Genomic DNA, 27,926 nt, shown 5'->3' with positions numbered 1-27,926 from the left:
CATATCAGCCCACATTGAGATTATCCACACTAGTTGTAATCAGTTTACTAGGTCAAGTTTTATAAGGCACAGGTTTTGCTTTGATGTGTTCTAAGTCCAAAAATGGTCACAAAAGAGATATTCAGAAATTGTGTAATAATTGAATGAATGATTCCAAGTGGTAGGGTCCCTGAACTTACACCTTGAAGTAAAATTTTTAGCAAACACCCCTAAACATGATTAATATGAGCATCCTTCTGATTGCTTATTGAGAAGCACAGCTGTAACATGAGCATTGATGTAGAAATTCAGTGTACATTTTGAGCCCATAATATTTTATACCATATAGATTTCCTTAATAAGTTCATCTACTTGTTCCCTTGACATCTCACCATCACATCTTTAATTACACAAAGCCAGTGATGGACAGGAAAACCATATTATCCAAATTGGGAAATACTTAATTAAAAAGAAATAAAACAATTACATCAGGATGACAGGCACAAACTGGACAAAGAGGGGCACAGTTGTATTCTATTTATGGAGAAGTAGGGCACAGAACTCTCAGATAAGAATGAATACAGTAAGGATAATACTTATTTTGTTCTGTTTCCAGATTTATCTTATGCATGGACTTTCAACGATAACCCCTTATATGTTCAAGAGGACAACAGACGGTTTGTATCACAAGAGACAGGGAACTTGTACATTGCCAAAGTGGAGCCATCAGATGTTGGCAACTACACTTGCTTCATAACAAACGAAGAAGCCCAGAGGAGTGTTCAAGGACCACCCACTCCATTAGTACAGCGCACTGATGGTAAGATGATGAGTTATCTTAGGGATAAATTTTGTCTGTGAATTTTGAAACTTGGGGATATCTGCAGAACTTTCTGCTTTCCTCTGTTTCAGTGGAGCCATAATATCTAGGAGTTGAGGTTTAATTCACAAATATGATGAAAAACCACATATTGTCAAAAATAATAGAAAACTATATAATTAATCCACATGGTATAGTATAGATGATTCTGAGAATGCTATGCCACTTCCTCTCTGGATCTGAAACAGATCCTTTCTTCGCTTAAGAAATATTTTATTAAAAAAGAAACAATGTTTGAGAGAGTAGTTATGTGTGTGTGAATGTGTGAATGCTGACAAAATTATTCATTCACCTAATATATTTTTGATGAATATACGATACAGCTTTTCTTTAACACCGCTTTCTTTTCCATATTTGTCTCTTTTGTTCACCCTTTTATTTCCTAGTTGGTAAGGCAGGAAAACAATTCACATCCAAGGAAAGTAAATCAAGTCAACATTAATAATGAGCATTCCAAAGAAAAATGAAACACAAAATTCATACTAATTATATTTCTCCAAGAAACATAATTTAGATTGGTCTCTGATGATTTTGGAGCTTAGTCAAGCCATAGCTGGTACAAGATTTAGAGCTAGAAAACCTAAGAAAGTCATCAAAGTAGAAGAATCCTCTAGTTGATTCTTTAATTAAATATTCACAGTGGTAAATGTAAAGATGGAAATATCTGTTGATGCGTTTTCTGATCAGATTCTGGACTTGTGTAATACGTCTATAGTGTTTTTCTCCTCTCTAAGTTCAAGAAAAGCAGGAATATAATTTAATGATGGCTAACAGAATCATGGAATTAGCTCCATACAGGGAGTTCTTATGACAGAGCTTTTATAATCACTAACTATTCAAATATATTTGCATGGTCTTAATTTAGAATTCATCAACCACTGGACTTATTCTTAAGTCCAATTTCTCCCCTTCAGTGAGTGCTCTGTTCATGATCACAAGAGCTCCTAAGCCAGTAATATGCATAGAAACTATCATATTGGCCTTTTTTCTCCCTATCTACCTACTTTCTTAACTTCTCTTCTTAATTCCTTCATTATTCCATCTCCTCTATTCTTTTCAATACATTTTTGGTAAAAATATACAAAAGCATCATACATAATACTAAAAAAAACCTCTTCTAAAAGTAGTCACTCAAGAAATATCACATGTCAAGGAAATAGAAAAAATAAAATTTACCAATTTATTTGAATGAAGTAGTACTCTGTCTTTTCAACCACAGCCTCTTCAAATGTTTAGAATGATTAAGTTCTAAAAAAGGAAGTATTTTTATTTTATAAAAGAATTTATTTTATTTTTAAGATGCTCTTGTGGAATACAGGGAAATTTGGAATGCATTTATTCTGATATTTTGGTATTATATCTTAGGTATTTCTTTTTTAGGGGAGAGAGGAATGAACTAATTTTTTTAAACAGCATCATGAAGTGATGCTCTCCATCATTCATCATCAGTATAGAAAAATATTGTTAACTAAAGAATAGAATAATCAAATTTTGATAACTAAAGCATTTGCTTCATATAAAATCTCTGTTCTTTAGAAATGCTGCTAGCTCTTTTGGTATTTAACAGGTGTGATGGGGGAATATGAACCAAAGATTGAAGTGCGTTTTCCTGAAATTATTCAAGCTGCCAAGGATTCATCTGTAAAACTGGAATGCTTTGCCCTTGGAAAGTAAGGTTGTTTTTTCTTTTTCTAATTGTTTTAATTAATACAAACAAACAAATATTTTGGTATTCAAATGTTGCCCTATAGGTAAATCAGCAAACATTTTAAAAGCTGGGCAAAAGTGGAACTTTCTGATTGGACTTTAAATAAACATGTCTAATATTAATACTCTAAAAATGATTGGGGAGATGATTCTGCCAACTGGGCCAATATTTACTCTAGTTTAAGCACAGTGTAAGCCACTTAGGCAGCACATTGCAAAGTGATAAGTGAGCTTGCATAAGATGGCAAGCAGGTCACTAAATTTTTGATGTATCCTTCACTCTATTTTCTTGTACATCCAGAAATATATTACCTGGAATGTCTCCTTGCTTAATTAACCAACAACTCTTGTAAATGAAAAACCTGCACAGCTAGTTTCCAAAATAAGGCAAATTAAAGGCCATTGTTCATAGTGGATAATTAGAATTGAGCCAAACCTGTCCTGGTAGGGGAAGCATTTTGCTTTACTACTCAGATAAGTGTTTATAAGCAATAAGTTTGGAAAGCTTTAAATCCAGCCACATATATATTTTTTTTCATGGAATGTTCATAACTGCATTTTAGCAATATTAAAATTTCATTTTGACACCCATAAACACCAGTAACCAAGTAACAAAGTGATAAAATTCCACTTTAAAATATTAATGTATATATGAATTATCTGGAGGATAGTTAAATTGAGATTCAATAGATTTGGTGTGTTATCTGATTTCTTCATTTCCAACAAACTCCTAGGTAATAGTGATTCTTCTTGCCTATAGAAGATACTTTGAATAGTAAGAGACTTTACTCTCAGCACCACTTTTAAGTGCTTGCCTATAAATCCAGAATCTATTCCTCATGTGGGCCTCATATTCAGAAATAATGATTTACATTCAAAACTGTGGGAAACATCCTTAAAAGTCTTCATCCTATTATTAAACAAATATGCCAAGCAATCCAAATAATGTTTGTTCGTTTCTGTGTGCATGCTCAGTGGTGTCCAACTCTTTCCAGCACTAAGGAGTGTAGACTGCTAGGCTTCTCTGTCCATGGAATTTGCCAGGCAAGAATACTGGAACGAGTTGCCATTTCCTCCTCCAGTGGATCTTCCAGACCCAGGGATGGAACCAATATCTTCTACATTTCCTGCATTGCAGGTGGGATTCTTCACCACTGAGCCAGAGGGGAAGCCCAATTCAAATAATGCTGGTTACTAAATATTTTGTAATCAGCATTATTTGGCTCTGTTTCCCTAGTGGCTGAGTGGTAAAGAATCTGCCTGCAATGCAAGAGCAGCAGGAGATATGGGTTCAATCCCTGGACTGGGAAGATCCACTGGAAGAGGAAATTGCAACCCACTCCACTATTCTTGCCTAGAGAATCCTGTGGACAGAGGAGCCTGGCAGGCTACAGTCCACAGGGTCGCAAAGAATCAGAATTGACTGTCAGTTCAGTTGCTCAGTTGTGTCTGACTCTTTGCGAGACCACGGACTGAAGCATGCCAGGTTTCCTTGTCCCATCATCAACTTCAGGAGCTTGCTCAAACTCGTGTCCATTGAGTCGGTGATGCCATCCAACCATCTCATCCTCTGTTGTCCCCTTCTCCTCCTGCCTTCAATCTTTTCCAGCATAAGGGTCTTTTCCAATGAGTCAATTCTTTGCATCAGGTGGCCAAAGTATTGGAATTTCAGCTTCAGCATCAGTCCTTCTAATGAATATTCAGGATATCCTCTAGGATAACTAGTTTGGTCTCCTTACACTTCAACAGACTCTCAAGAGTCTTCTCCAAAAACACAGAGTGCAAAAGCATCACTTCTTCAGTGTTCACCTTTCTTCATGGTTGAACATCCATACACGACTACTGGAAAAACCATAGCTTTGACTAGATGGACCTCTGTTGGCAAAGTAGCATCTCTGCTTCTTAATGTGCTATCTAGGTTGGTCATAGCTTTTCCTCCAAGGAGCAAGCATCTTTTGATTTCAAGGTTGCAGTCACCATCTGCAGTGATTTTGGAGCCCCCCAAAATAAAGTCTGCCTGTTTCCATTGTTTCCCCATCTATTTGCCATGAAATGATGGGACCAGTTGCCATGATCTTCATTTTTGAGTGTTGAATTTTAAGCCAGATTTTTCACTCTCCTCTTTTACTTTCATCAAGAGGCTCTTTAGTTCTTCTTCACTTTTTGCCATAAGGATGATGTCATCTGCATGTCTGAGGTTATTGATATTTCTCCCCGCAATCTTGATTTCAGCTTGAGCTTCATCCAACCCCCCAGTATTTTGCATCATGTTCTCTGCATAAAAATTAAATAAGCAGGGTGACAATATACAGTCTTAACGTACTCCTTTCCAAATTTGAAACCAGTCCATTGTTCCATGTCCAGTTCTAACTGTTTCTTTTTGACCTGCATACAGAATTCTCAAGAGCAAGGAAGGTGGTCTGGTATTCCCATCTCTTTAAGAATTTTCCACAATTTGCTGTGATCCACACAGTCAAAAGCTTAGTGTAGTCAATAAAGCAGAAGTAGATGTTTTTCTGGAATTCTCTTGCTTTTTCTATGATCCAATGGATGTTGGCAATTTGATCTCTGGTTCCTCTGCCTTTTCTAAATCTAGCTTGAACACCTGGAAATTCTCAGCTCATGGACTGTTGAATTTTACATATTTGGCCCCATAGTATTTGTTCAATAAATAATTATAGATTGTTTAAATTATTTTAAGAGACTGACAGTTGGGAGTTTTGTCAGTTTTTGTTTATTTGCCTTGAAAGATATGATGAACTTTCACCATTTTCAAGCTTTCTCAGAAATTAAAGTATATAAAACACCATAAAATAACAGCAAAATACTTTGAAAATTTGTTGATTTATTTATAAAAGAAAACCAATGAAAAATAGTATCTGAAAAGAATATTAATAGTTTACTCTATCATGTTTAGCATCAGGAAATATAGATTACTGTAATTTAAAAATTACTCACATAATAAATAAATGAAAAAGATTGATGCTAGTTCTCAAGAATCTCATGTAAATAAATTTCATGTGCTAATCATTTATAGCTAAGAATTTATATGATATGCCTAATCCTCTTAGTTGTGCAGGGTACCTCATATTTTTATTATATTTGAGGAAGATGATGAGGATCAAAGGATATAAGTAACTGGTTCAACTTCATGTTTCTGATAAGAAAGAAAGGACACTTAAAATTTAGTCTCACCTGATTTTAAATTCTGAACTTAGAAACTTGAGGAAATGGTTAAGATAACTGCTCTCCAAGTTAGAGGAGGCAGATTGAATTCTCAATTTTCTCAAGAGTTGTCTAACAATTGGCAAGCATCCTTCTTAACTGTTATGAATTTCCATATCCTCATGCAAAAAAGATTAAAATGATATCTATCTCCTGTATTGTTTTGAAGATTACAGTGTATAAGATATGTAAAAATATGGCAAATATGATGTGTATGTACAAAATAAAAATCCCTCAATGATAAAGTGTATGTTCATTGTTAAGTTTGTATATAAAAGAGCTGATGCACATGAAATAAAATTAAGGAAGAATGGGAAAATGATGAGAATTACTTCACTGTACCTCTTAAAAAATCATCAAGGAAATAATTGATTTAGTGGAGTATGTCCCATAACATTTTATCTGACAAAGTTAATCATTGTTGAGATTATATTTATTAAAGCTATTATTAAAATGGAATTGAAATGCCTCAGTGTTAAAATGGAAAGTTTGAAGCATCCACAAGGACATAATGATAGTGTTAAAATGTTCTGTGTAAGAAACATGTATTCTGTGTAACTGAAGTGCAGACATAGTTTTCATTTCTTCAGATGAACAGAATGTAGATGAAAATCCTTTATATATTTGGAAAATATTATGCAAATGTTAGCTGCTGCTGCTGCTAAGTCGCTTCAGTCGTATCCGACTCTGTGCGACCCCAGAGACGGCAGCCCACCAGGCTCCCCTGTCCCTGGGATTCTCCAGGCAAGAACACTGGAGTGGGTTGCCATTTCCTTCTCCAGTGCATGAAAGTGAAGTCGCTCAGTCCTGTCCAACTCCTAGCAACCCCATGGACTGCAGCCTACCAGGCTCCTCCGTCCACGGGATTTGCCAGGCAAGAGTGCTGGAGTGGGTTGCCATTGCCTTCTCCTGCAAATGTTAGCTACTAACAAAAAAGATTTTTTACTGCCTGTGCCCTCTGCAGTGGACATTTACCAAATACTCTACTGACTTTTCTGAATTTGCAGCATTAACATACACACAAACAATGCACTCCCTAGGAAGTTAATTAATTGATAAACATAATTATCAACCCTCCTTTTAAATGATAAATATCTATTTGCAGGTCTATTGCCAAGTGTTTTACAAACTATTGAATGATAATTATAAATCATGTTCTCTGACAACTCTTTATAAAAATATTGCATGCAATACTTGATTTTGTTATATTTTTTTCAAACCAATATGTTCCAAACAATGTTGGGACTGCTTTGTACAAATCCTTTTAAATCTCCTCATTCACTTTCTGAGGTACCCCACTTCTCTGTAGTAAGTTGGATACACCCCAAACTGAAAAAGCTAATTGGTTCAGTGAGGAATAAAATCAAGAGTTCTTTCTCTTATCAACAATGTTTATTTTTTTTAATTTTATTTTATTTAACTTTACAATATTGTATTGGTTTTGCCATATATCAAAATGAATCTGCCACAGGTATACATGTATTCCCCATCCTGAACTCTCCTCCCTCCTCTCTCCCCATACCATCCCTCTGGGTCGTCCCAGTGCACCAGCCTCAAGCATCCAGTATCCTGCATTGAACCTGGACTGGCGACTCGTTTCATATATGATATTATACATATTTCAATGCCATTCTCCCAAATCATCCCACCCTCTCCCTCTCCCACAGAGTCCAAAAGACTGTTCTATACATCAATGTTTCTAAACACTTTTGCTAACTAATTACTGACTACTGTTTATGCTATAAATTATACATTCATTAAACTAAGGTTTATATATTTTAGTTCATGAGAAAGGAGTTGAAGTAGAGGGGGGTAAGGAAATTAGTAGGTGAATAAGAAAGAGGAACACACACACACACACACACACACAAAATAACATAAGTCATTCCCACATCATATTCACCATTTTTTTTTAAAGGACTTTAAACAGTTTCTGAAATACAGACTGGTTTTCATGAAATATTTGTGGAAATATTTCCTAAGTAGCTAGGAAATAATTCCCTTTATCCTGGGAATATTCCTTCTCTTGAATGGGCAGATTATTTTGGAATTTATCTTGCTAATTGGCCTCTGAGCTTCCTGGGTCTGTGGTTTGGTAACTGTCACTAATTTTGGAAAATTTCCAGTCATTCTTACTTCAAATATTTATTCTGTTCATTTCTCTCTTTGCTCTCCTTCTGGTGTTCCCATTAGACATCTGTTTCACCATTTGTAGTTGCCCCCAGTTCCTGGATATTCCATTCTTTCTTTCTTTCTTTCTCTTCACATTTTAATTTGGGATTTTTCCATTGACATTTCTTCTCATTCACTTACTCTTTCCTCATGCTCAGTCCACTGGTAAACCTATCAAAGACATTCTCATTTACGTTACAGTGTTTTTGTATCTATCTCTTCCTTTTGATCCTTTCTTAGAATTTCTTTTGTTTTCCTGCTACATCAATCCGCTGTTCTTTCATGCTGTCTGCTTTTTCCATTAGAGCCCTTAACATATTAATTTTAATAGTTTCAAATTCCCAATGTGATAATTTAAAAATATTTGCCGTATTTGAGTTTGGTTCCACTGTTTGCTTTTCTCTGCAGAATGTACATTTTAATTGGCCTTTTATATATTTTTGTTGTTGTTAAAAACCTAGTAGGATGTAATAGGTAAAAGTAAGTGATTTTACTCTAGATTTTAGTGTAAACTTCTATGTTTATCTGGCAAGGAGTTAGGCTGTGTTTATTGTTTGCCATAGCTGTGGTTTCAGAGGCTGAAACTCCCTCTTGTTTTTCTTTCTGTTTTCCGTTATCTTCAGGTTTCCCTAGAGACTCTCTTAATTAGAGACTGAGGTCTGCAGTTTCTTTACCTATAACCCCTAGCTATTTATTCACAAGACCTATTGATATATGAATGTCCTTGTTAGCTAAGTTTAAAATCTCAATAATTTATGGATCTGTTTCTGTTGACTGTTTTTGCTTTTAATCATGATTCCTATTTTTTATGCTTTTCAGGCTATCTAATAATTTAATTTAATTAGAGATATAATAAATATTATGTTGTTAAAAGCTGGATTGTTGTGTATTTTTTCAAGTATTGGATTTTATTGATAGGAATTATGTTGTAGTGAATCTGCTTGACCTTTCTGTAGCTTATTTTTAAACTTCCTTGAGTATGGAGTAGATGTTAGTCTAAGGCTAGTTTATTTCTAAGATGTTTCTTCCTATCAAATGCTCTAAATGTTTACTCTCTCTCTTCTCTAGCATGTTAGAACTCTAACATCTTTTTTTTTTTTGATAGATTGACTTTTATTTTTTATTTTTTTGTGTGTGTGTCATATTATTCTTTATTTTTTTTTATTTTATTTTTAAATTTTACAACTCGAACATCTTTTAGCCCTGTTTGTGCTCTGAAAATTGTTCCTTGCCCAGCCTCATTTCTCATTCTTATGCAGATTTCTGGAGCACTTTCTTTTTCTAGTCCCATTGTCTCTGATACTCTGCTCTGCAATCCCAGCCACTTCAGGCACCTTGTGTCTCCTAACTCAGTGATGTATGTATACTATGCTATGCTATGCTAAGTCACTTCAGTCGTGTCCGACTCTGTGCGACCCCATAGACGGCAGCCCACCAGGCTTCCCTGTCCCTGGGATTCTCCAGGCAAGAACACTGGAGTGGGTTGCCATTTCCTTCTCCAGTGCATGAAAGTGAAAAGTAAAAGCGAAGTCGCTCAGTCATGTCCGACCCTCAGCGGTCCCATGGACTGCAGCCTTCCAGGCTCCTCCATCCATGGGATTTTCCAGGCAAGAGTACTGGAGTGAGGTGCCATTGCCTTCTCCGGTGATGTATGTAGTTTTGTCTTATTTATGTTTGCTTCTTCATTCAGTGTTCTGGAAAGTGCCTGGAGGTAAAGAACCTGGGACATCCATGGCTTACTTCGTATATTTCCTATCCTTTAGGGATCACAGTTTTATGCTGCCCATTGTTACTTCCCTGGAATCAGGTTTGTTTCCCGTTATATTTGTCCAGTTTTATAATTGTTTCTGGCAGGAGAGTAAATGCAGGTCCAGTTAATCCAACAGTGCTAAATTTCAGATTTTTTTTTTAAGGCTAATTTTGAAGGTAAAAAGGTGAAGTTTGGAGAAATGAAATAATTGATATACATAAGTTGTAAATTTGCAATTCAAATTAAAAATAATTGATTCTGACTCCAAAACTCATGCTTTTAGCCATTTGATATTTACATCAAATTATCTTTTTAATATACAAGTTAATTCTCCATGTGCAGATGCAGTTAGCCCTCAATTCTGTAAATGTTTTCCTTTAAAAGGCTTGAAAATTTTCAGCAAAATGGTAAAAAAGATGTTATCAAGAGAATGAAATTATGGATAGTAATTATGGATAGTAAAATTATGGATGGTAAAATTATGGATAGTAATCTGCAATTACTAATATTACAGCAAATAACAAGTTTAATTTTATATATTAAAGTTTTTGATAATTCAAAAGATAACCTTTTCAAAATTCATTATTTTTGAATGAGAAGAAAAAACTCTCTCTAAAAATCAATCAGGGCCATTGCGGAGAATACACCCCACTGGTTTATATGTGGCAATGGTAATAGCTACTATTTATAAAAATCTAGGATAGATGTTTAGGAAGAGTACAGAACACATACCAACCAACCTAGGGGGCTACTGCAGTCATGCAGGCAGAGAGTGTGGAGAATGAGATCTATGGAAGGCTGGCTAGAGTGTTTACTCAAAGACCCTAGCTATCTTAAACCACCATGGGCTAATGTGAATATAGAATAATTGAGACAAAACTTCAGATACCTGCTTGAACTTTAATTACTATGACTTTGGGGACATGTATCTCACTTTCTATGTTGGAGTTTCAGAGCTGACATGATCACAGCTTTCAATTCTCAGTTTTGTCTCATTTGTTTAACATGGCAGACTCTTAATTATCTAAGCTGCAAATTAATTGTATTGTGAAATACCCTGAGAAACTCCTTGGATAGGTGCTATTCAAATATAGTATGATTTACTGATAGATCTCTGTGTCTCCTTTCAAGAAAATATATGCCTTTATTCTTAGTAAAGAAGTTAAACTGATATAATTATAACTCTTCTAAAACTCTCATAAACAACCAAACATATATACTTTTCTTTTTTTTTTCTTAATAACTTTGCTGTCAATGCTCTGGAATGCAAATAAAATTAGTCACTTTACTCAACGTTCCTGTGTGTTATGAAGCCTTCACACAGAGGGCTATATTTATGTATAGACAATGATATTTATGTATACAGGTATATCTTATTCATTTTTTTCTAATTTATGAAGGAAAAGATACTCCAGCTTAGCTATTAATGTAAAGCAGTAAATATGAAGTCTCACCAAGATGTTGTTATCTATTTCAGAACTTTCAGATGAAAGAGCAGCTATTTGACTTTGCTTTCTTTTACACATATGGACATCACTGAAGAGCATACCACAGAAAGATTGCTCAGGATGCTCAGAATGACAGTAGCATTTTAACACATTATTAGTTTTTAGCAGAAACTAATGCCTGCGGTATTAATACATCTCTGGCCAATAATATGTTAATATTAATCTAGGTGAATTCAGGGTTTTCAGGATTTTAACACTTGCTTTAAAAAAATTCAGAGAGACATCTTAAAAATTTCCCATTTGAATGTCGGGAACACATGTACACCCGTGGCGGATCCATGTCAATGTATGGCAAAACCAATACAATATTGTAAAATAATTAGCCTCCAATAAATAAATAAATTTTTTAAAAAAAAAGAGAAAGAAAAAAATAAAAATAAAACATTTTCTCATGAAGTTAAATGGATAGAGAGTAAATTATTTTCCTATGAATAGCTTGTCCTGTTTGTCCCACAATGTAGTATACTGAAGGTACTCTTCAGATTCTTTCTAACTGCTTTGTATTTTATCATGATTTTCTATTGGTTCGCATGAGATGATATGGTAAATTCCATGCAAATATGAGAACTGACAAGCATTCAAGCCAATCTTTGAAAAACTGAAAGACAGCAATCCTCAACAAAGGAACACATAAACACACATTTATCATAGGGCTGAAAGTTTTACCAGTGGATTCACTAACATTTCAAGGAAACATGGTGTTCTAGAAAGTTATATAGGCTTTGAAGAGATCAGGGTTTAAATACTCAGTCCCCCTGTCAAGTTCCCCTGGAGAAGGAAATGGCAACCCACTCCAGTATTCTTGTCTGGAGAATCCCATGGAGAGAGAAACCTGGTAGGCTACAGTTTATGGGATCGCAAGAGTTGAACACAACTTAGTGCTATCTTCCTTTTCTGTCCCCTGTCAATAGCTGGACCACTATGATCAGTTTCCTATCTGTAAAACAAAGGCAAAAACTCAATGGATGAATAGATAGATAGGCAGGTGGACTATAGAGAGAATAGGATTAATGTAAAGTGAAAGTGAAAGTGAAGTCACTCAGTTGTGTCCAACTCTTTGTGACCCCATGGACTGTAGCCTACCAGGCTCCTCAGTCTGTGGAATTTTCCAGGCAAGAGTACTGGAGTGGGTTGCCATTTGCTTCTCCAGGGGATCTTCCCAACCCAGGGATTGAACCCGGGTCTCCCGCATTGTGGGCAGATGCTTAAATAATTGTAAACTTCACCACTCCCTTATCATGATCCCTAGCTTATAATAGGCAATCAATACATAATAACAATTAATAAACTGTGGTACTGTAATTCTCAGTGGTGCTTTGACTGAGAAGGTAAAAAGGAATACACAGGAGGGAGAGAAGGGATTTCTGCATTATATTTCTTTGCTAACACAATCCTCAAGGACTTGCTCAGAACAATGGATTTAGCATTTTAAAATAACGTATTTATTCTTGATGAGGATTATTGACATCCCCTCATTCACTCACTTGGCAAATTAAGCTCCAGTATCTATTAACTTAGTAAATATGCATTGAATATCTTATTCAATAGTTAATTCCTTTATGACTTCACTCAGTCAGGAGGAATTCTGACAGCAGATGCTGGGCTAGGCCCTGGGGATATAAAGATAATAGAAAGACCCCAGGGAGTTCGCAGGCTACTGAAAATAGGATTGATATAACAATATGGATCACACATTTTTTTTTTTTCCTAGAAAATGTTCTTTCCTTACAAACGTTCAATGAAGAAAGATTCAAGAATACTCTCTCTGGGAACTTGCCTGATTATCTTTGCTCCAGGTTACTCCTGTTTAAACTGAGACTGGAAAGAGTTACTCTCAATTTCTTTGGTAGAACTAATAAGAGACTGTTTTTGAAGGAATTTTTTTGTGTGTCTCTGAGGAATAGAAGATTCTTGCCTCTTTCTCTCCTACTTCATTAATACCCCTTTTCCCCCAAAATTTTAAAATAATGGCTTTAGAACAGAAAGTCAGCTGACAGTATAGTAAAATCCCATATAATACCACACAGTTGTCCTATTATTAATACTTTAAATTAAGATGGTACTTATGTTACAAATAATGAACAAACACAAATATGTCTTTATTAACTAAAGCCATACTTTATTCAAATTTTCTTGGTTTTACTTGATATCCTTTTTAATTCTAACATTCTATCCCAGGTACCATATTGAGTTTTCTTGTCTCCCTGGGCTCTTCTTGGCTGTAATTAACAATGTCTCAGACATTTATTGTTTTTGATAACCCTGAGAGTTTTGAGGAGTAGTGGTCACTTTTATTGTGGGATGACCCTCTACTGGAATTTGTGTGCTGTTTTCCTTAACTTTAACCTGAGGTTATGGGTTTTGAGCAAAAAGACCACAAAAGTAAAGTGCCATTTTCACCCATCATATCAGGTTATTACTCTACCAATACGATCTATGGGTGCTAATGCTGGCCTTCATCACTTGGCAGAAGAAGGTTTGTCAGTGTTCTCCACTGTAAACCTACTCATTTTTCTCTTTTCCCATTATTGAGTCTTTGGAAGGGTCAAAGTATACAGTTCATATCTAATGAGTAAGAGGTCATGATTCACTTCTTCTAAGGTGTGAACCTATGTAATTTATTTACAATTCTTCCTCATGGGAGATTTTTCACTTCTCCACCCTCGTTTATCAATTTATTCAATCTTTTATTTATATCAGTATCACGTAGTGGATATTTATTTCACTTTTGGGTTATAATCCAATACTGCTTCCTTTTCATACTCAAATCGTTTCAGCATATTCTTTGTAAAACACTTTTAAAAATCTTTAAAAGTATATATTATGAATACATTTCCGATTAAACAATTTTTTGTACCTTCATATGGAATGACTGTGGGGCATTCAAATGTGTATTTTCAGCCAGTCTCTTACTGGTGGATTTTCAGTTCAGTTCAGTCATTCGGTTGTGTCTGACTCTTTGTGACCCCATGAACCACAGCACGCCAGGCCCCCCTGTAAATCACCAACTCCCGGAGTCTACCCAAACCCATGTCTATTGTGTCAGTGATCCCATCCAATCATCTCATCCTCTGTCATCCCCTTCTCTTCCTGCCCTCAATCTTTCCCAGCATCAGAGTCTTTTCAAATGAGTCAGCTCTCCGCATCAGGTGGCCAAAGTACTGGAGTTTCAGCTTCAACTTCAGTCCTTTCAATGAACACCCAGGACTGGTATCCTTTAGGATGGACTGGTTGGATCTCCTTGCAGTCCATGGGACTCTCAAGAGTCTTCTCCAACACCACAGTTCAAAAGATTCAATTCTTCAGCGCTCAGCTTTCTTTATAGTCGAACTCTCACATCCATACATGACTACTGGAAAAACCATAGCCTTGATTAGACGGACCTTTGTTGGCAAAGTAATGTTTCTACTTTTTAATATGCTGTCTAGATTGGTCAGAACTGTCCTTCCAAGGAACAAGTGTCTTTTAACTTCATGGCTACAATCACCATCCACGGTGATTTTGGAGCCCAGAAAAATAAAGTCTCACACTGTTTCCCCATCTATTTTCCATGAAATGATGGGACTGGATGCCATAATCTTAGTTTTCTGAATGTTGAGCTTTAAGCCAACTTTTTCACTCTCCTCTTTCACTTTCATCAAGAGGCTCTTTAGTTCTTCACTTTCTGCTATAAGGGTGGTGTCATCTCCATATCTGAGGTTATTGATATTTCTCCCGGCAATCTTGATTCCAGCTTGTGCTTCTTCCAGCCCAGCATTTCTCATGATGTACTCTGTATATAAGTTAAATAAGCAGGGTGCCAATATACAGCCTTGACGTACTCCTTTTCCTATTTGGAACCAGTCTGTTGTTCCATGTCCAGTTCTAACTGTTGCTTCCTGACCTGCATATAGGTTTCTCAAGAGGCAGGTCAGGTGGTCTGATATTCCCATCTCTTTCAGAGGTTTCCACAGTTTGTGGTGATCCACACAGTCAAAGGCTTTGGCATTGTCAATAAAGCAGAAGTAGATGTTTTTCTGGAACTCTCTTGCTTTTTCGATGATCCAACGGATGTTGGCAATTTGATCTGTGGTTCTTCTGCCTTCTCTAAAACCAGCTTGAACATCTGGAATTTCACGGTTCACATATTGCTGAAGCCTGGCTTGGAGAATTTTGAGCATTACTTTACTAGCGTGTGAGATGAGTGCAATTGTGGGGTAGTTTGAGCATTCTTTGGCATTGCCTTTCTTTGGGATTGGAATGAAAACTGACCTTTTCCAGTCCTGTGGCCACTGTTGAGTTTTCCAAATTTGCTGGCATATTGAGTGCACTTTCACAGCATCATCCTTTAGAATTTGAAATCACTCAACTGGAATTCCATCACCTCCACTAGCTTTGTTCGTAGTGATGCTTCCTAAGGCCCACCTGACTTCACATTCCAGGATGTCCGGCTCTAGGTGAGTGGGAGTGATCACACCTTCATGATTATCTAGGTCGTGAAGATCTTTTTTTGTACATTTCTTCTGCTTATTCTTGCCACCTCTTCTTAATATCTTCTGCGCACATTTATTTTCCTTCTATTTTGTTTACATTTTTTGTTGTCATAAATAATGATGAAATGAATATTTTTGGGGCCGTATTTTGTCCATCTGCATGTAAAACTCTTCAGTATAATTTTAGAAAATTAAATTATTGAGTAACAGGAATGTAAAAGCTAAAGTTTCTGATATGTCTTGGCAAATTCTCCTCGAGAACAACTGCAGAGGGTCCATTTTCAAATGGACCAAATTACAAGTTGGGTCTCTTTTGATCTTACATACTGATTCCAAAAAGTCAAACATTCCTTTCACTTTTTTTTTCTATTTCAAAAGCCAAAATTGGATTTTTACATTGCTGTTTCAAAAATCAAATTAATCTAAAGGCCCTAAAAATCATCCAAGCAGAATATATATATATATTTCTGCAAGTAACTCTTTATCCTTTCCATCTCAGTCTACCATCACCTTTCTCAGCAGACTTAGAAATCTTACTTTTTAAGTAACTGGCAATTGCAGAAGAGAAAGATTTCAAATCCAAGTTGGAACTGAACTGAAGGAAAAGAAGTTACTTCCATTTTTCCTGTTAACCTTGGAACCCATCTCTAGAAATTTTATTGGAATATGGAGGCATCTCAATATGTTAAAACAAAAACAACTCTGATTTCATCTTCTGGCCCCTGGACAAAAGAATCTCTACCCCCTGATTATAAAATACATTAGTTAATTAGGTAAGGGATATATTTCTAAACAACAATATATTGACCAAAAAGATGATTTTCATGCTGTAGCTGTTTAGCTCATGCAGGAGCAGCAAAGCATGGTAGTTTAGACTCAATCCCTATGGAAAGAGACTTTAGTTCAAATCATTTTTTTTTTTTTTTTGTAATTCACTGTGTGATATTGGGCCTGTTACCAACCTATTCTATTCCCAATCTCCTTATCTACAAAATGTTAATAGCAACATTCTTGTGTCTTAAGATATTATCATATAGTTTCAGTGAAGCACTTAGCACAGTGCCTGGTGTAGAATGTGATCAATAAATGTTAGATATATTAATAATGGAATAATTAAATATAACAAACCATATATAATGTCTCCTTAATTTCTTTAGGTGAACATTTATGATTATGAGCTGAGCTAAAGTCAAGCCCTATAATTTCTAAGGAATTCTAACTCTCAACATAATTTTGAAGGAACGTGAGCCTCCAGAACCTACCTTGACCAAAGTATAATTTCCTCTCCTGTAGGGCAACATAGCACTCATATACTTGGTGAAGTATTTATTTAGGATTAATATTATGTATTCATAAAACATTATGGAGACGCTATTGACCAAGGGATAGTTTTCTTTTTTTTTTTTTTTCCTGCTATGTACAGTGTTATTTTCAGCCCTAATATACCTTGAAAGTATGGGCTCCTGTTTTACGTTTCATGTACCAATTAGTGCTTATGCTGTGGAGTAGAAAGTGGCCATAAAACTCTTAGGGACTTGGGACAATAGAATCTCACTGTCCCTGTGTGGATGATCATAGTACTGAGACAATTTAGCAAACTTTATTATAGGTTCTAACTTTATATTTCAGAATTTATTCTCATAGTATATATCCCCATTTTATCCTTTCAAGCAGCCTTTTATGTACCCATTGCTATCTCTAGTTATAAGGAGAAAGCTGAGGCTCAGAAATGTGAGGTAATGTGCACTCATTTACACAAAACTTGCCTGTGTCCTACATGCAAGTACTGTTTTGCTACCACTGCTATTAAGACCAAACTATTTGTGGGCTTTCCACCTGGCTGCAACAAGTGTAGTGTCAACTACCAGAAAAATGCATGCACACAATAATGTTTTTTCCCCCGAGGAAAACCTGGTATAGACACTGACCAGGAGAACAGGATCATGACTACATTTAGATCACACAGAGAAAAAAGAAAAAAAATATCCTTTTTTCCATAATAGTGAGATTGCTTTGCTACAGAACTCATGAATTTATCCATATTGTATCCCCATAGGACAATCTTATATCCCAAGCTCTTTGTATGAATATTTCAAGTTGAGGAAATGAAAGCAGCTAGTTGAACAGTCTGAAAATTGAACAGAGGCACTCTGTGCTGGTTTTGTTATTCTGCTTCCCACTCTTCGATTAAAAATGGCCACAGACAGGATTTTCTGAAATGAGGTTCAAGTTAAGAATAATCCCAAATATAAGCATCTTAGGAAACTGGTTCTCTGTACCAGTTTCTACTTAAAACTTGGTATAGCCTGGATTTAAGCTGTGGATAATGAGGTTTAAGAAATCCAAGGGAAAAATATAAGCTTTCTCAAATAGCACTAGTAATGAAAATTCTATTTATGGGGTAAAAGTATAGAAGTGAAGCAGAGTTTCTATAAGTGTGTGAAGAGCTTTAATTTAACTTCCGATTCAGGTTGAATTAGGATGGATGGTTAACAAATATATTCTCTGTCTCCAGATAAAATTAATAGGATGCTCACTCTGTAAAAGCACAATGACAAGAGAGTAAGAAGTAAAAGTCCTCATGGCAATGCTTATTTAAGAAGCACAAAACCAGAGGAAGAGGGAAGAAAGATAAATAAAAGGGAGAGGGAAGAAAGAAAAAGAGAGAGGGAAAGGAAGTAAGTAAGGAAGAAAGAGAGGCAGAGAGAAAGAAGGAAAGAGATAGAGAAAGGGAGGAAAGGAAGGAAGGAGAAAGAAAATTTGCTTTTATGACCTAGTAGTCTTTTAGAACTGTGCAGGCTCATGTTGTGGGAAAATACAGATACAAAATAAGAAAAGGCTTCTGTAAAGTTTTCTGAAATACACAGTTCATGAGTGTCTCATTTGTGCTGTGAGGAAACTTTGAATGAGAGAGTTGCTTCAAACTGGTTTTCTTTACTGAGATTTGTATTCAAGCTAGAGTCTGACCACATTTGTAAAGATTTAAAAAAAAAAAAAGTGGGTGTGGAGGGGGTGGATTTGGAGCTGAAAGGGAAATTTTACCAGAAATGGCTGATACCTGAAGTTACAGGATGATGGTGGTACCATGCATTTTGACTTAACCCTTTAATGGCAGAGCTTCAAGTGATTTAATAAGAATCCTCATTCTGAAGACCCTTCAAAGATCTCCTTGTTCCACTGAACTCTTCATACATTAATATATTAACTTTGGATTTTAAATAGACCACTTATTTTAAATTAAAATGAACTGCCAGGGAATACTGCATCACTGATATCATCAACATAGATAAGCTAGATAGGTCTTAAAAAGAATGTTGAAGCCACAGAAGGAAAAGGAGTCTACTAGTGCTAATAACTGAATGGGTGGCAACTCAGAATTGGAAGGTGGATCACAATAAATTAGCCTGTACTGGAACTCTAAGTGGAAGAGAATTGGCAGGTAATAATTTAGCAGAAATTACCTGTCTAAACGTGAGTACCATTTCAAAAAGGTAATTAGGATTGTTAGCAGCTTCCAGCTGAATATTAAACTGAGATGGCATATGGACACCGTCTGTCACAAGCCTGGTACATAGTAAGCACTCAATTCATGGTTATTACCATTCATAAATAAATGCTTAGCTTTCTCACAAAGCATTTTTTTTCCTCTTTGGTGAAAGTTGTCTAATTACTTTCCTCCCTACCACAATGGTCCTAGATGATTTGTCAAGCTAAAAATAAAAGTATTTTACAACAAAGCATGCTATAGCTCACTTGCAAGATCCCTGCTCTCATGATAAGGAAAGGAACATGATGGCTATGATCAGAGGTATTATCTCCTTAGCAGTCAGTCTATCAAACAGGCAGAAGCAGGACATTTCCTTCTAGAGACATATGTGCGTGATTGTGCACCCATTTCATGTACAGTATGGAGATCTGATTTTAGTTTATGCATGATTCATAAATCAGTTTATGTTAAATGCCTAGTCATACAGAGTTCTTAAAGGAGAATAGAAAACAAATAAACATAAGCTAGGATTCTTATTTTGAAATGATAACAATAATAATTTAAAATTATTTTTAAAGTCATTAACACAAAAATACTGTTTAATGTGTTTTTGATGGTGTTAAATGTGTGAAATGTATTATTTTAATACCATTTAGTCTTCACTATATTCCTGTGAAGTATATACTAGTATTAAGCCCTATTCTCGGCTTCCTGGGTAGCTCAGCAGGTAAAGATTCTGCCTGCAAAGCAGGAGACCTTGGTTAAATTCCTGCATTGACAAGATATACTGGAGAAGGGATAGGCTACCCACCCTGTATTCTTGGGCTTCCCTGGTGGCTCAGACAGTAAAGAATCTGCCTGTAGTGAGGGAGATCTGGGTTTGATCCCTGGGTTGGGAAGATCCCCTGAAAGAGGGCATGGCAACCCACTCCGGTATTCTGGCCTAGAGAATCCCCATGTGTATAGGAGTCTGGCAGGCTACAGTCCATGGGGTTGCAAAGAGTTGGACATGACTGAGTGACTAGGACAGCAAGCCCTATTCTAATAAATGAGAAAATTTATGTTATAAATATACAATAAAATATAGCTGGTAAGTTTAAGAATTACACTCTGCTCTGTACTCTCTATATAGTATTCTAATAGCTTTGCTATTAACATTAGTACCAGTATTAGTATTTCATTGCTTACATAGAATGGTATATCTTGGAAAATTTAGCTTACATTTGAAATTGAACTCACTACTAATATAATGTCATCTTTTGTTGACTTTAGTTCTTCCCACACACTGTCCACTTGGGATGGCTTCAGAAAAGAGAGAGGGTGTGAAATCTAAAGCAATTAGCTGTTAACTACTAATTGGCACTTGCCATCTGCCTTTGGCAAAACTAATACAATTATGTAAAGTTTAAAAATAAAATAAAAAAAAAAAGAAAAAGATTTACTTTAAAAAAAAAAAAAAGGATTAAATAATGTGTTGCTGTAGCTACTGACTTTCAACATCCCCTGAAAGGAGTTCAGGGTAGAGAGCAGAAATGAGGTAACCTGTGCTCTGGAAAACTGGCAGAACAGGTCTTCAGATAGTAGATATTTTCAGGAGCTGATTTTATGAGCCCAATTCTTATATCCTCTGATATCTAGAAAAGCCCTTAAATTCATCATGATGATGACTGCTCCTCATGACTAGCAGAAGCCTTTTGCAAAAAATATGTGCTTTACTGAACATACTCTCCCTTCACCAAAATCACATATATACTGATCTTTCCCCCTACCTCTTTGGAACAGTTTCTCAGAGACATGCTGTCTCCCTGACTATAATCCTTATTTTGTACCAATAAAACCTAAGTCACCACTGTCACGTGGTTCGTTCTTTTAAAATCTACAACATTTACATCATTTACTGTCTTCATAAGACGTGCCCAGACTACATGGGAACTTTTCATTAAAACGAACGTGCATTTTTATGTAATCTATGCTTTACAGTTATTCTCCCTGACACTATAGCTCACAAGATCAGTAGTAATCAGGAGGCTCCTGACATTCATATTTTGTAGTGACATAACAAATCTGAAAAAAAAAAACAACTTAACATTGAATTAGTATCTGCAAAATCATATAAAATTTGATTTTTCTCCCATTAGAAATTTTAACAAGAAATGCAGCCATAAAATGCACTTGATAAGACTCAATGTAAAAAAATAAATGTTTTAGTGACTATTTTTGATAGTTTAGTTGCTCTGAGAATTCTAAAATATCAGAGCGTAAAATATAATATCCTAAAGAAATCTACTAATACCATGTCATACAATTCAATCACACAGATAGAAAATATCTTAACAGCTTTTTAACCCAGGCATTCAGCCCATCTCTCAAGTCTTTTTAAAAATGAAAGTAGCAGGAAAACTACGCAAACAGGCATAAGGCAAAAAAATGACTATTGATTAACAGATATATTTGAGGTTTCTTTTTTGGCATTGACACGCTTTAATATAGGCATGTGGAGAATTCCAAGTTACCTTTCTTTGTGTTAGCTTTGGTTTTCAAACACAGTGTCTCCATTTTGTTGGAAATTGTTGCCTAGAAGTGCCAAGTATACATCCAACATCTGAGGAAACCTAGCGACAAAAGATCCTGTCTTTAATAGCTCTTTCAAAGGCAGTCCCAGAATTGATCTACTTGTTTCTGATTGTGATGTCTTAGTTACCATAGTTGACCCACCATGGTGGCCACAACACACCAATTTCTAATGGTAAGACCTGAGTTTTGTGCTCACTCCTGCATCCAGATGTGCATGTATGCATGCTTAGCTGTGTCTGACTCTTCGCAATCCCATAGACTGTACAACCTGTCAGGCTCCTCTGTTGATAGAATTTTCTAGCCAAGAATACTGGGGTGGGTTGCCATTTCTTGTTCCAGGGGATCTTCCCAATCCAGGGATAAAATCCATGTCTCCTGCATTGACAGGCAGACTCATTACCACTGAGCCACCTGGGAAGTCCCCAGAGGTGCAGTCCATCCAATTCAAATCAGATGGACTAAAGACAGGAAGCACTGGGTTTTCCAAAGAAAATTAAAATGCACACACAAAAACAAACACATGTCCAATGCAGACTGAGAATACAGGAGTCTAATTCTTAAATCCTTCTTCAAAATTGGAAACTCTTATGTTAGAAACCAGTACACTGAAACTTACAACTTTCTCCATAGTTGAGTGGTTTATTAGGCAAGGTGTATCACTCTAAACATAACTGAGGTAAGAAAAACAAGCATCTATCTAGAGGATGTTTTTTAAGTGAGAAGCTTAAATATCTCTTCAGTCTCATGTCTGCTTTACATTTTTTGCCTTCTAGTATAATTTTAACCCTATAGAGCATTGTTCTTAAAATATATTTCACAGTCATGATTTTTCACAAGGATTATACTGCTCAGTTTTTGGTCTTACATGCCACTAACATTCACTTTCACAGAATATCATTTTTATGTCTGTCTAATGGCTATATAGAAGAACCATACTGAGAAGTATTTAAAGGTCCCTTACTGTTGGTATTGTAATTAAAGTATATTGTTCAATTACTGGTTCAGAGATTTAGATAAATAGGTTAAAAATTGACTCCTGTCTTCACAGTTAAAATAAAGAACACGATATAACAATGGGAAAATATTCAGCCTTTACTGATTTTTTTTTTCTGAATGTTTTAGGTTAAAACCTTTTTTAGTTGAATGTTTTGCATGTATTTTTCATAAGCCTCAGAGATACACTATCATAAAAAGATAAAGAATCATGGATTAAGATAAATATCAGAGCCTCTATTTATTTTTCTCTTTGTAAATACATTTTCTTAGAATTTTTCTATTACAAGGGTCATACATCCTTACTGTAGAAAAATAATGGAAAAATTGAGATAAGCAGAAAAAGGAAAATAAAAGGCATTTATATCCTCACCACCTGTAGATAAATTTTCATGTTCACATACGCACTGTATGTATTTTTGAAAATAGGATAACACTGCCTCAGACTTGGTGAAGATCTTTATCAGTGAATAAACTTTCTTTTAGAACTTTGTTTTAGAATAATTATTTAGAACTTGTAGCTCTGTATTTAATAAAATGAATGAATAAGAAAACTAGCTACCTGAGGTTACTTGTTGGCAGGAATATGCTGTTTTACTAAAATATCAACCTAAAGTTATAGTGTCAAGGCTTTTTCAAAGGACAAAAACAAAACTTATTAAAATTATGATTTTTGTATTTAATTAAAATTCAAGTTGTATTTGTCACTGTATGCTAATTCTGAGAAAAATAGACAAATCAAACGATTGGTGAATATTCTTTCTGTGAAATATATGTGATCACATTTATGACTTTCTACACAGTGTATATCTTTGATTTGCACATCAGGATACTCATTGTTGGCCAATGAAAAATTCTTGAGGCTTCCACAATTTTGTTGCTTTATTTGAAGCCTCTACTGAATCATCACCAATTATCTGCAGTTGTTACGGCTCAGATTCTATAGATCTTTATTTGTCAACCACTTTGTATATGATTGAGTGGTTCTCCTACATTATTTTTGTGGACTTGGAAAAAGTCCTGCATCTTCTACAAAGTTTATAATTTGGTTTTGCAAAATGATTTTTACTATTATTAAGCTGAAAACATTTAGACCAGAAATTATTTAACCACTTGAAAATCTATAAAGGAATGAAAAATTACTTGAAAATAAGAAAGGAAGATGTTAGTGCTAATAGATTGGGGTTGATTTTTCAAATGATTAGTTTATTAGGGAATATTTTCTGGTTAGAACTTTATTTATAGCCTACATTTGCATTACATTCTATTATATCTGTACAAGTAAGGCCTTCTTAACCATGAATTTCTAAATTCATCTCTATTGTTTGACACGTAGATTCATATATTATAAAATGTATTTTTTTTGCTGCTTAAAAAGGTAATCAGATGAAATATATTACATATAAGATATTAAGCTAAATTCCTATAATAAAGGAATTGTTTACACATTCTTTCTGAAAAGAGACAAAGTACAATGCAAAGATTTTTTTATGTCATTAAAAAAATGTATAAATAATACATTCTTTTGAGGATAGCAGATCCTATACTCCCAGTTCATTTGGGTCTGTTATATAGTACTGATCTCTTGATAATCTAGCTCACCAGTCATGTATGTCTTCAGTTACGTATTAGTACCAATTTAGCTATAGAGGAATCTGAGTTTTTGCCTTAGAATCTGTAAATACAGAAAGAAATTGCCTCCTCTTAAATGTCACATCCTCACAGAATTTCCGGACCTTCATATTTAAATTGATGCAATCCTGTTACTATCTCTGCATGCTCTTTCCTTTGTTTCAGTTATTGCAATTTACAAATCTGATTTTTATATTGTGTTTATTGTCTGTTTTCCCCACTAGTTTGTGAGCAACATGAGGAGGGAAAACATGTGTAGTCATCAATTTATTCCCTGATCTTACTACTGTGACTTGCTCATGGCAAGCACTTAATAAACTATTAAAATTGCTGGATGAGTGAATGGCGAATGACTGCATCATCTGAAAACTAGTCACAAGGTGGTAGATTGACTGATATTATTCCTTGAGAGTTAAGCTTAAGGAATTCTTATTTTATCCTGCTGTCATAAAGACTAAACCATCTTCTATTCTAATGAGGTGTAACTGTTTAGTCCCGTCCCTGATATTAGTTGGAGGAGGTTGGATGGAAGCCCATTGCCGGGGAAAGTCAAATACAGCAAATCCCAAGCTATCCTTGAAATCCCGAACTTTCAACAGGAAGATGAAGGCTTCTATGAGTGTATTGCAAGTAACCTTCGAGGAAGAAATCTTGCAAAGGGTCAACTCATTTTCTATGGTGAGCTAATAGAATTTCAAAAAGTATATGAAATATTTGGTGATATCCTTCATAGTGAAAGTGTTTAGCATGTTGTGGGCAAGTGTCATAGGAGAAATAGAGAAGACACATTTCCAGGTAAGGATGCTTAATTCAATGATTAGCCGATGGGAATGACCATTTTTAAAATATGGCTTTAATTTCAGCATAGTCTATGCATGTTATTGTTTATTAAAATTTCCTTTGAAATATGAGCAGTGTCGTGTTAAAAGCCATAGAAGTTTATAACACAAAGTAAAATGGAATTCAATATATTTCGCTTAATATGTTCAGCAGCAGCCTGTGACAATCTTAATGATAATCCCAAGCAGAAATTACAAAAGGAGAAAATGACAGGAGAAGTATAATACTTATGGTAGTTTTCAGTACTTATTTATGTTTCCCAGGATTGTCTACAGATATGTAGCTAAGAGAAAAATAAACTCATTACTTCATTTAAAAATATATTTGTCTCAGTTATCAGAATCTTTCATGGACTTAAAAGAGATGATAAAAACATATATTTTCTAATGTTTGTCCTTGTGCCTTCTTTCCTGTAGGCCAAAATACACACTTGCATGAAGTTCATTTTTTTTCTAACATCAAATAAACCATAAAATATACCTCAGGATTGTCAAAATGTTTGCGGCTTTTAAAATACTCTTAACTTAGCTATATTTAACACCTCTGTACTCGTTCAGTTCAGTTCAGTTGCTCAGCCGTGTCCGACTCTTTGCGACCCCATGAATCATGGCACGCCAGGCCTCCCTGTCCATCACCAACTCCCGGAGTTCACTCAGACTCATGTCCATCGAGTCAGTGATGCCATCCAGCCATCTCATCCTCTGTCGTCCCCTTCTCCTCCTGCCCTCAATCCCTCCCAGCATCAGAGTCTTTTTCGATGAGTCAACTCTTCGCGTGAGGTGGCCAAAGTACTGGAGTTTCAGCTTTGGCATCATTCCTTCCAGAGAACACCCAGGACTGATCTCCTTTAGGATGGACTGGTTGGATCTCCTCGCAGTCCAAGGGACTCTCAAGAGTCTTCTCCAACACAGCAGTTCAAAAGCATCAATTCTTCAGCACTCAGCTTTCTTCACAGTTCAACTCTCACATCCATACATGACCACTGGAAAAACCATAGCCTTGACTAGATGGACCTTTACTGGCAAAGTAATGTCTCTGCTTTTCAATATGCTATCTAGGTTGGTCATAACTTTCCTTCCAAGGAGTAAGTGTCTTTTAATTTTATGGATGCAGTCACCATCTGCAGTGATTTTGGAACCCCCAAAAATAAAGTCTGACACTGTTTCCACTGTTTCTCCATCTATTTTCCATGAAGTGATGGGACCAGATGCCTTGATCTTAGTTTTCTGAATGTTGAGCTGTAAGCCAACTTTTTCACTCTCCTCTTTCACTTTCATCAAGAGGCTTTTTAGTTCCTCTTTACTTTCTTCCATAAGGGTGGTGTCATCTGCATATCTGAGGTTACTGATATTTCTCCCGGCAATCTTGATTCCAGCTTGTGCTTCTTCCAGCCCAGAATTTCTCATGATGTACTCTGCATATAAGTTAAATAAACAGGGTGACAATATACAGCCTTGACATACTCCTTTTCCTGTTTGGAACCAGTCTGTTGTTCCATGTCCTCTATACTAGAGGACTTTAAAAACTGTATTTATACATGGCCAAAAGTCTTTTCTGTGTGACATGTTTCTATGTGACACATTTATAATCAATAATAAAGTAATTGGAAAAAACCCATATATTTCAATAACTAAAAGTTCTAAGGTATTGTAATTACCCTGAAGGTATGCTAATTAAGTTTATACATGTGTTCTCAGTCACCCAGTCATGTCCAACTGTTTGTAATCCATGGACAGTAGCCTGCCTGGCTCTTTTGTCCATGGAATTTTCCAGAAAGAATACTGGAGTGGATGGCATTTCCTCCTCACAGGGTCTTCCTGATCCAGGGATCGAACCCTTCTCTCTTGCATTTCCTTCATTGGCCTGTAGATTCTTTACCACTGAGCCACTTCAGAAGCTGTCAATTGAGTTTATACACATATTCTTTTGATAGCTCCTATTTTTTTAGTCCAAAGTCTCTGGACTCTGGCATTCTTTTGTAAATAAAATTGTGAGGATGTAACTGGGAATTTTTTTAGGAGCAGCACAATATTACACCAGCTTTGGCTAATAGGTATGTCATTTTTCTACTAAATGGACAAATATATAGATAAAAAACTTAACCATAAAATTGAGGTTTCTATAAACTGTAAATCAATAATAAAGTACTTTCTCTCACATTAATAAAGCAACTGCTAGCTTACATAGAAGATTTTACAAATATGCACATAATTTTTATAGAAATAAAGTGTAGAAATAATTTTCAGTGATATTATAGGTAATTAACCTTTGATGAATTGAACAAGATCTCAAATAATGTTTGCTAGATCTGAGATTAGAACCTTGAACAATCTTCTGAAATGAGATTCTGCCCAGTCGTAGACTGGGCTCTTCAACCTGGTCATCTAAGTCTATTCACAAGACGTATGGAAGTGAAAGTGAAAGTCGTTCCATCATATCAAGCTCTTTGCTACCTCATGGACTACACAGTCCATGGAATTCTCCAGGCCAGAATACTGGAGTGGGTAGCCATTCCCTTCTCCAGGGGATCTTCCCAAACCAGGGATCAAACCCAGGTCTCCCACATTGCAGGTGGATTCTTTACCAGCTGAGCCATGAGGGAGGCCCAAGAATACTGGAGTGGACTCCTTCTCCAGTGGATCTTCCCAACTCAGGAATCAAACCAGGGTCTCCTGCAGTGCAGGCAGATTCTTTAAAACTGAGTTAC

The 27,926-nt window shown here is 35.7% G+C and overlaps 1 protein-coding gene across 1 annotated transcript in view; it reads left to right on the top strand.

Annotated features, from left to right (window-relative positions):
* Positions 1 to 27,926, top strand: part of CNTN6 (contactin 6) — a 187,547-nt gene that overhangs the window by 73,380 nt on the left and 86,241 nt on the right. Inside the window, exons 5-7 of the mRNA XM_055557576.1 lie at positions 596 to 799; positions 2,427 to 2,529; positions 24,873 to 25,057. Coding sequence (XP_055413551.1) covers positions 596 to 799; positions 2,427 to 2,529; positions 24,873 to 25,057 — 492 coding nt within the window. The remainder of the gene's footprint in view (positions 1 to 595; positions 800 to 2,426; positions 2,530 to 24,872; positions 25,058 to 27,926) is intronic.

Source organism: Bubalus kerabau, chromosome 20 (genome assembly GCF_029407905.1).
Source record: "Bubalus kerabau isolate K-KA32 ecotype Philippines breed swamp buffalo chromosome 20, PCC_UOA_SB_1v2, whole genome shotgun sequence".
NCBI classification, from domain to species: Eukaryota; Metazoa; Chordata; class Mammalia; order Artiodactyla; family Bovidae; genus Bubalus; species Bubalus kerabau.
This window is presented reverse-complemented; position numbering and strand designations above follow the sequence as displayed.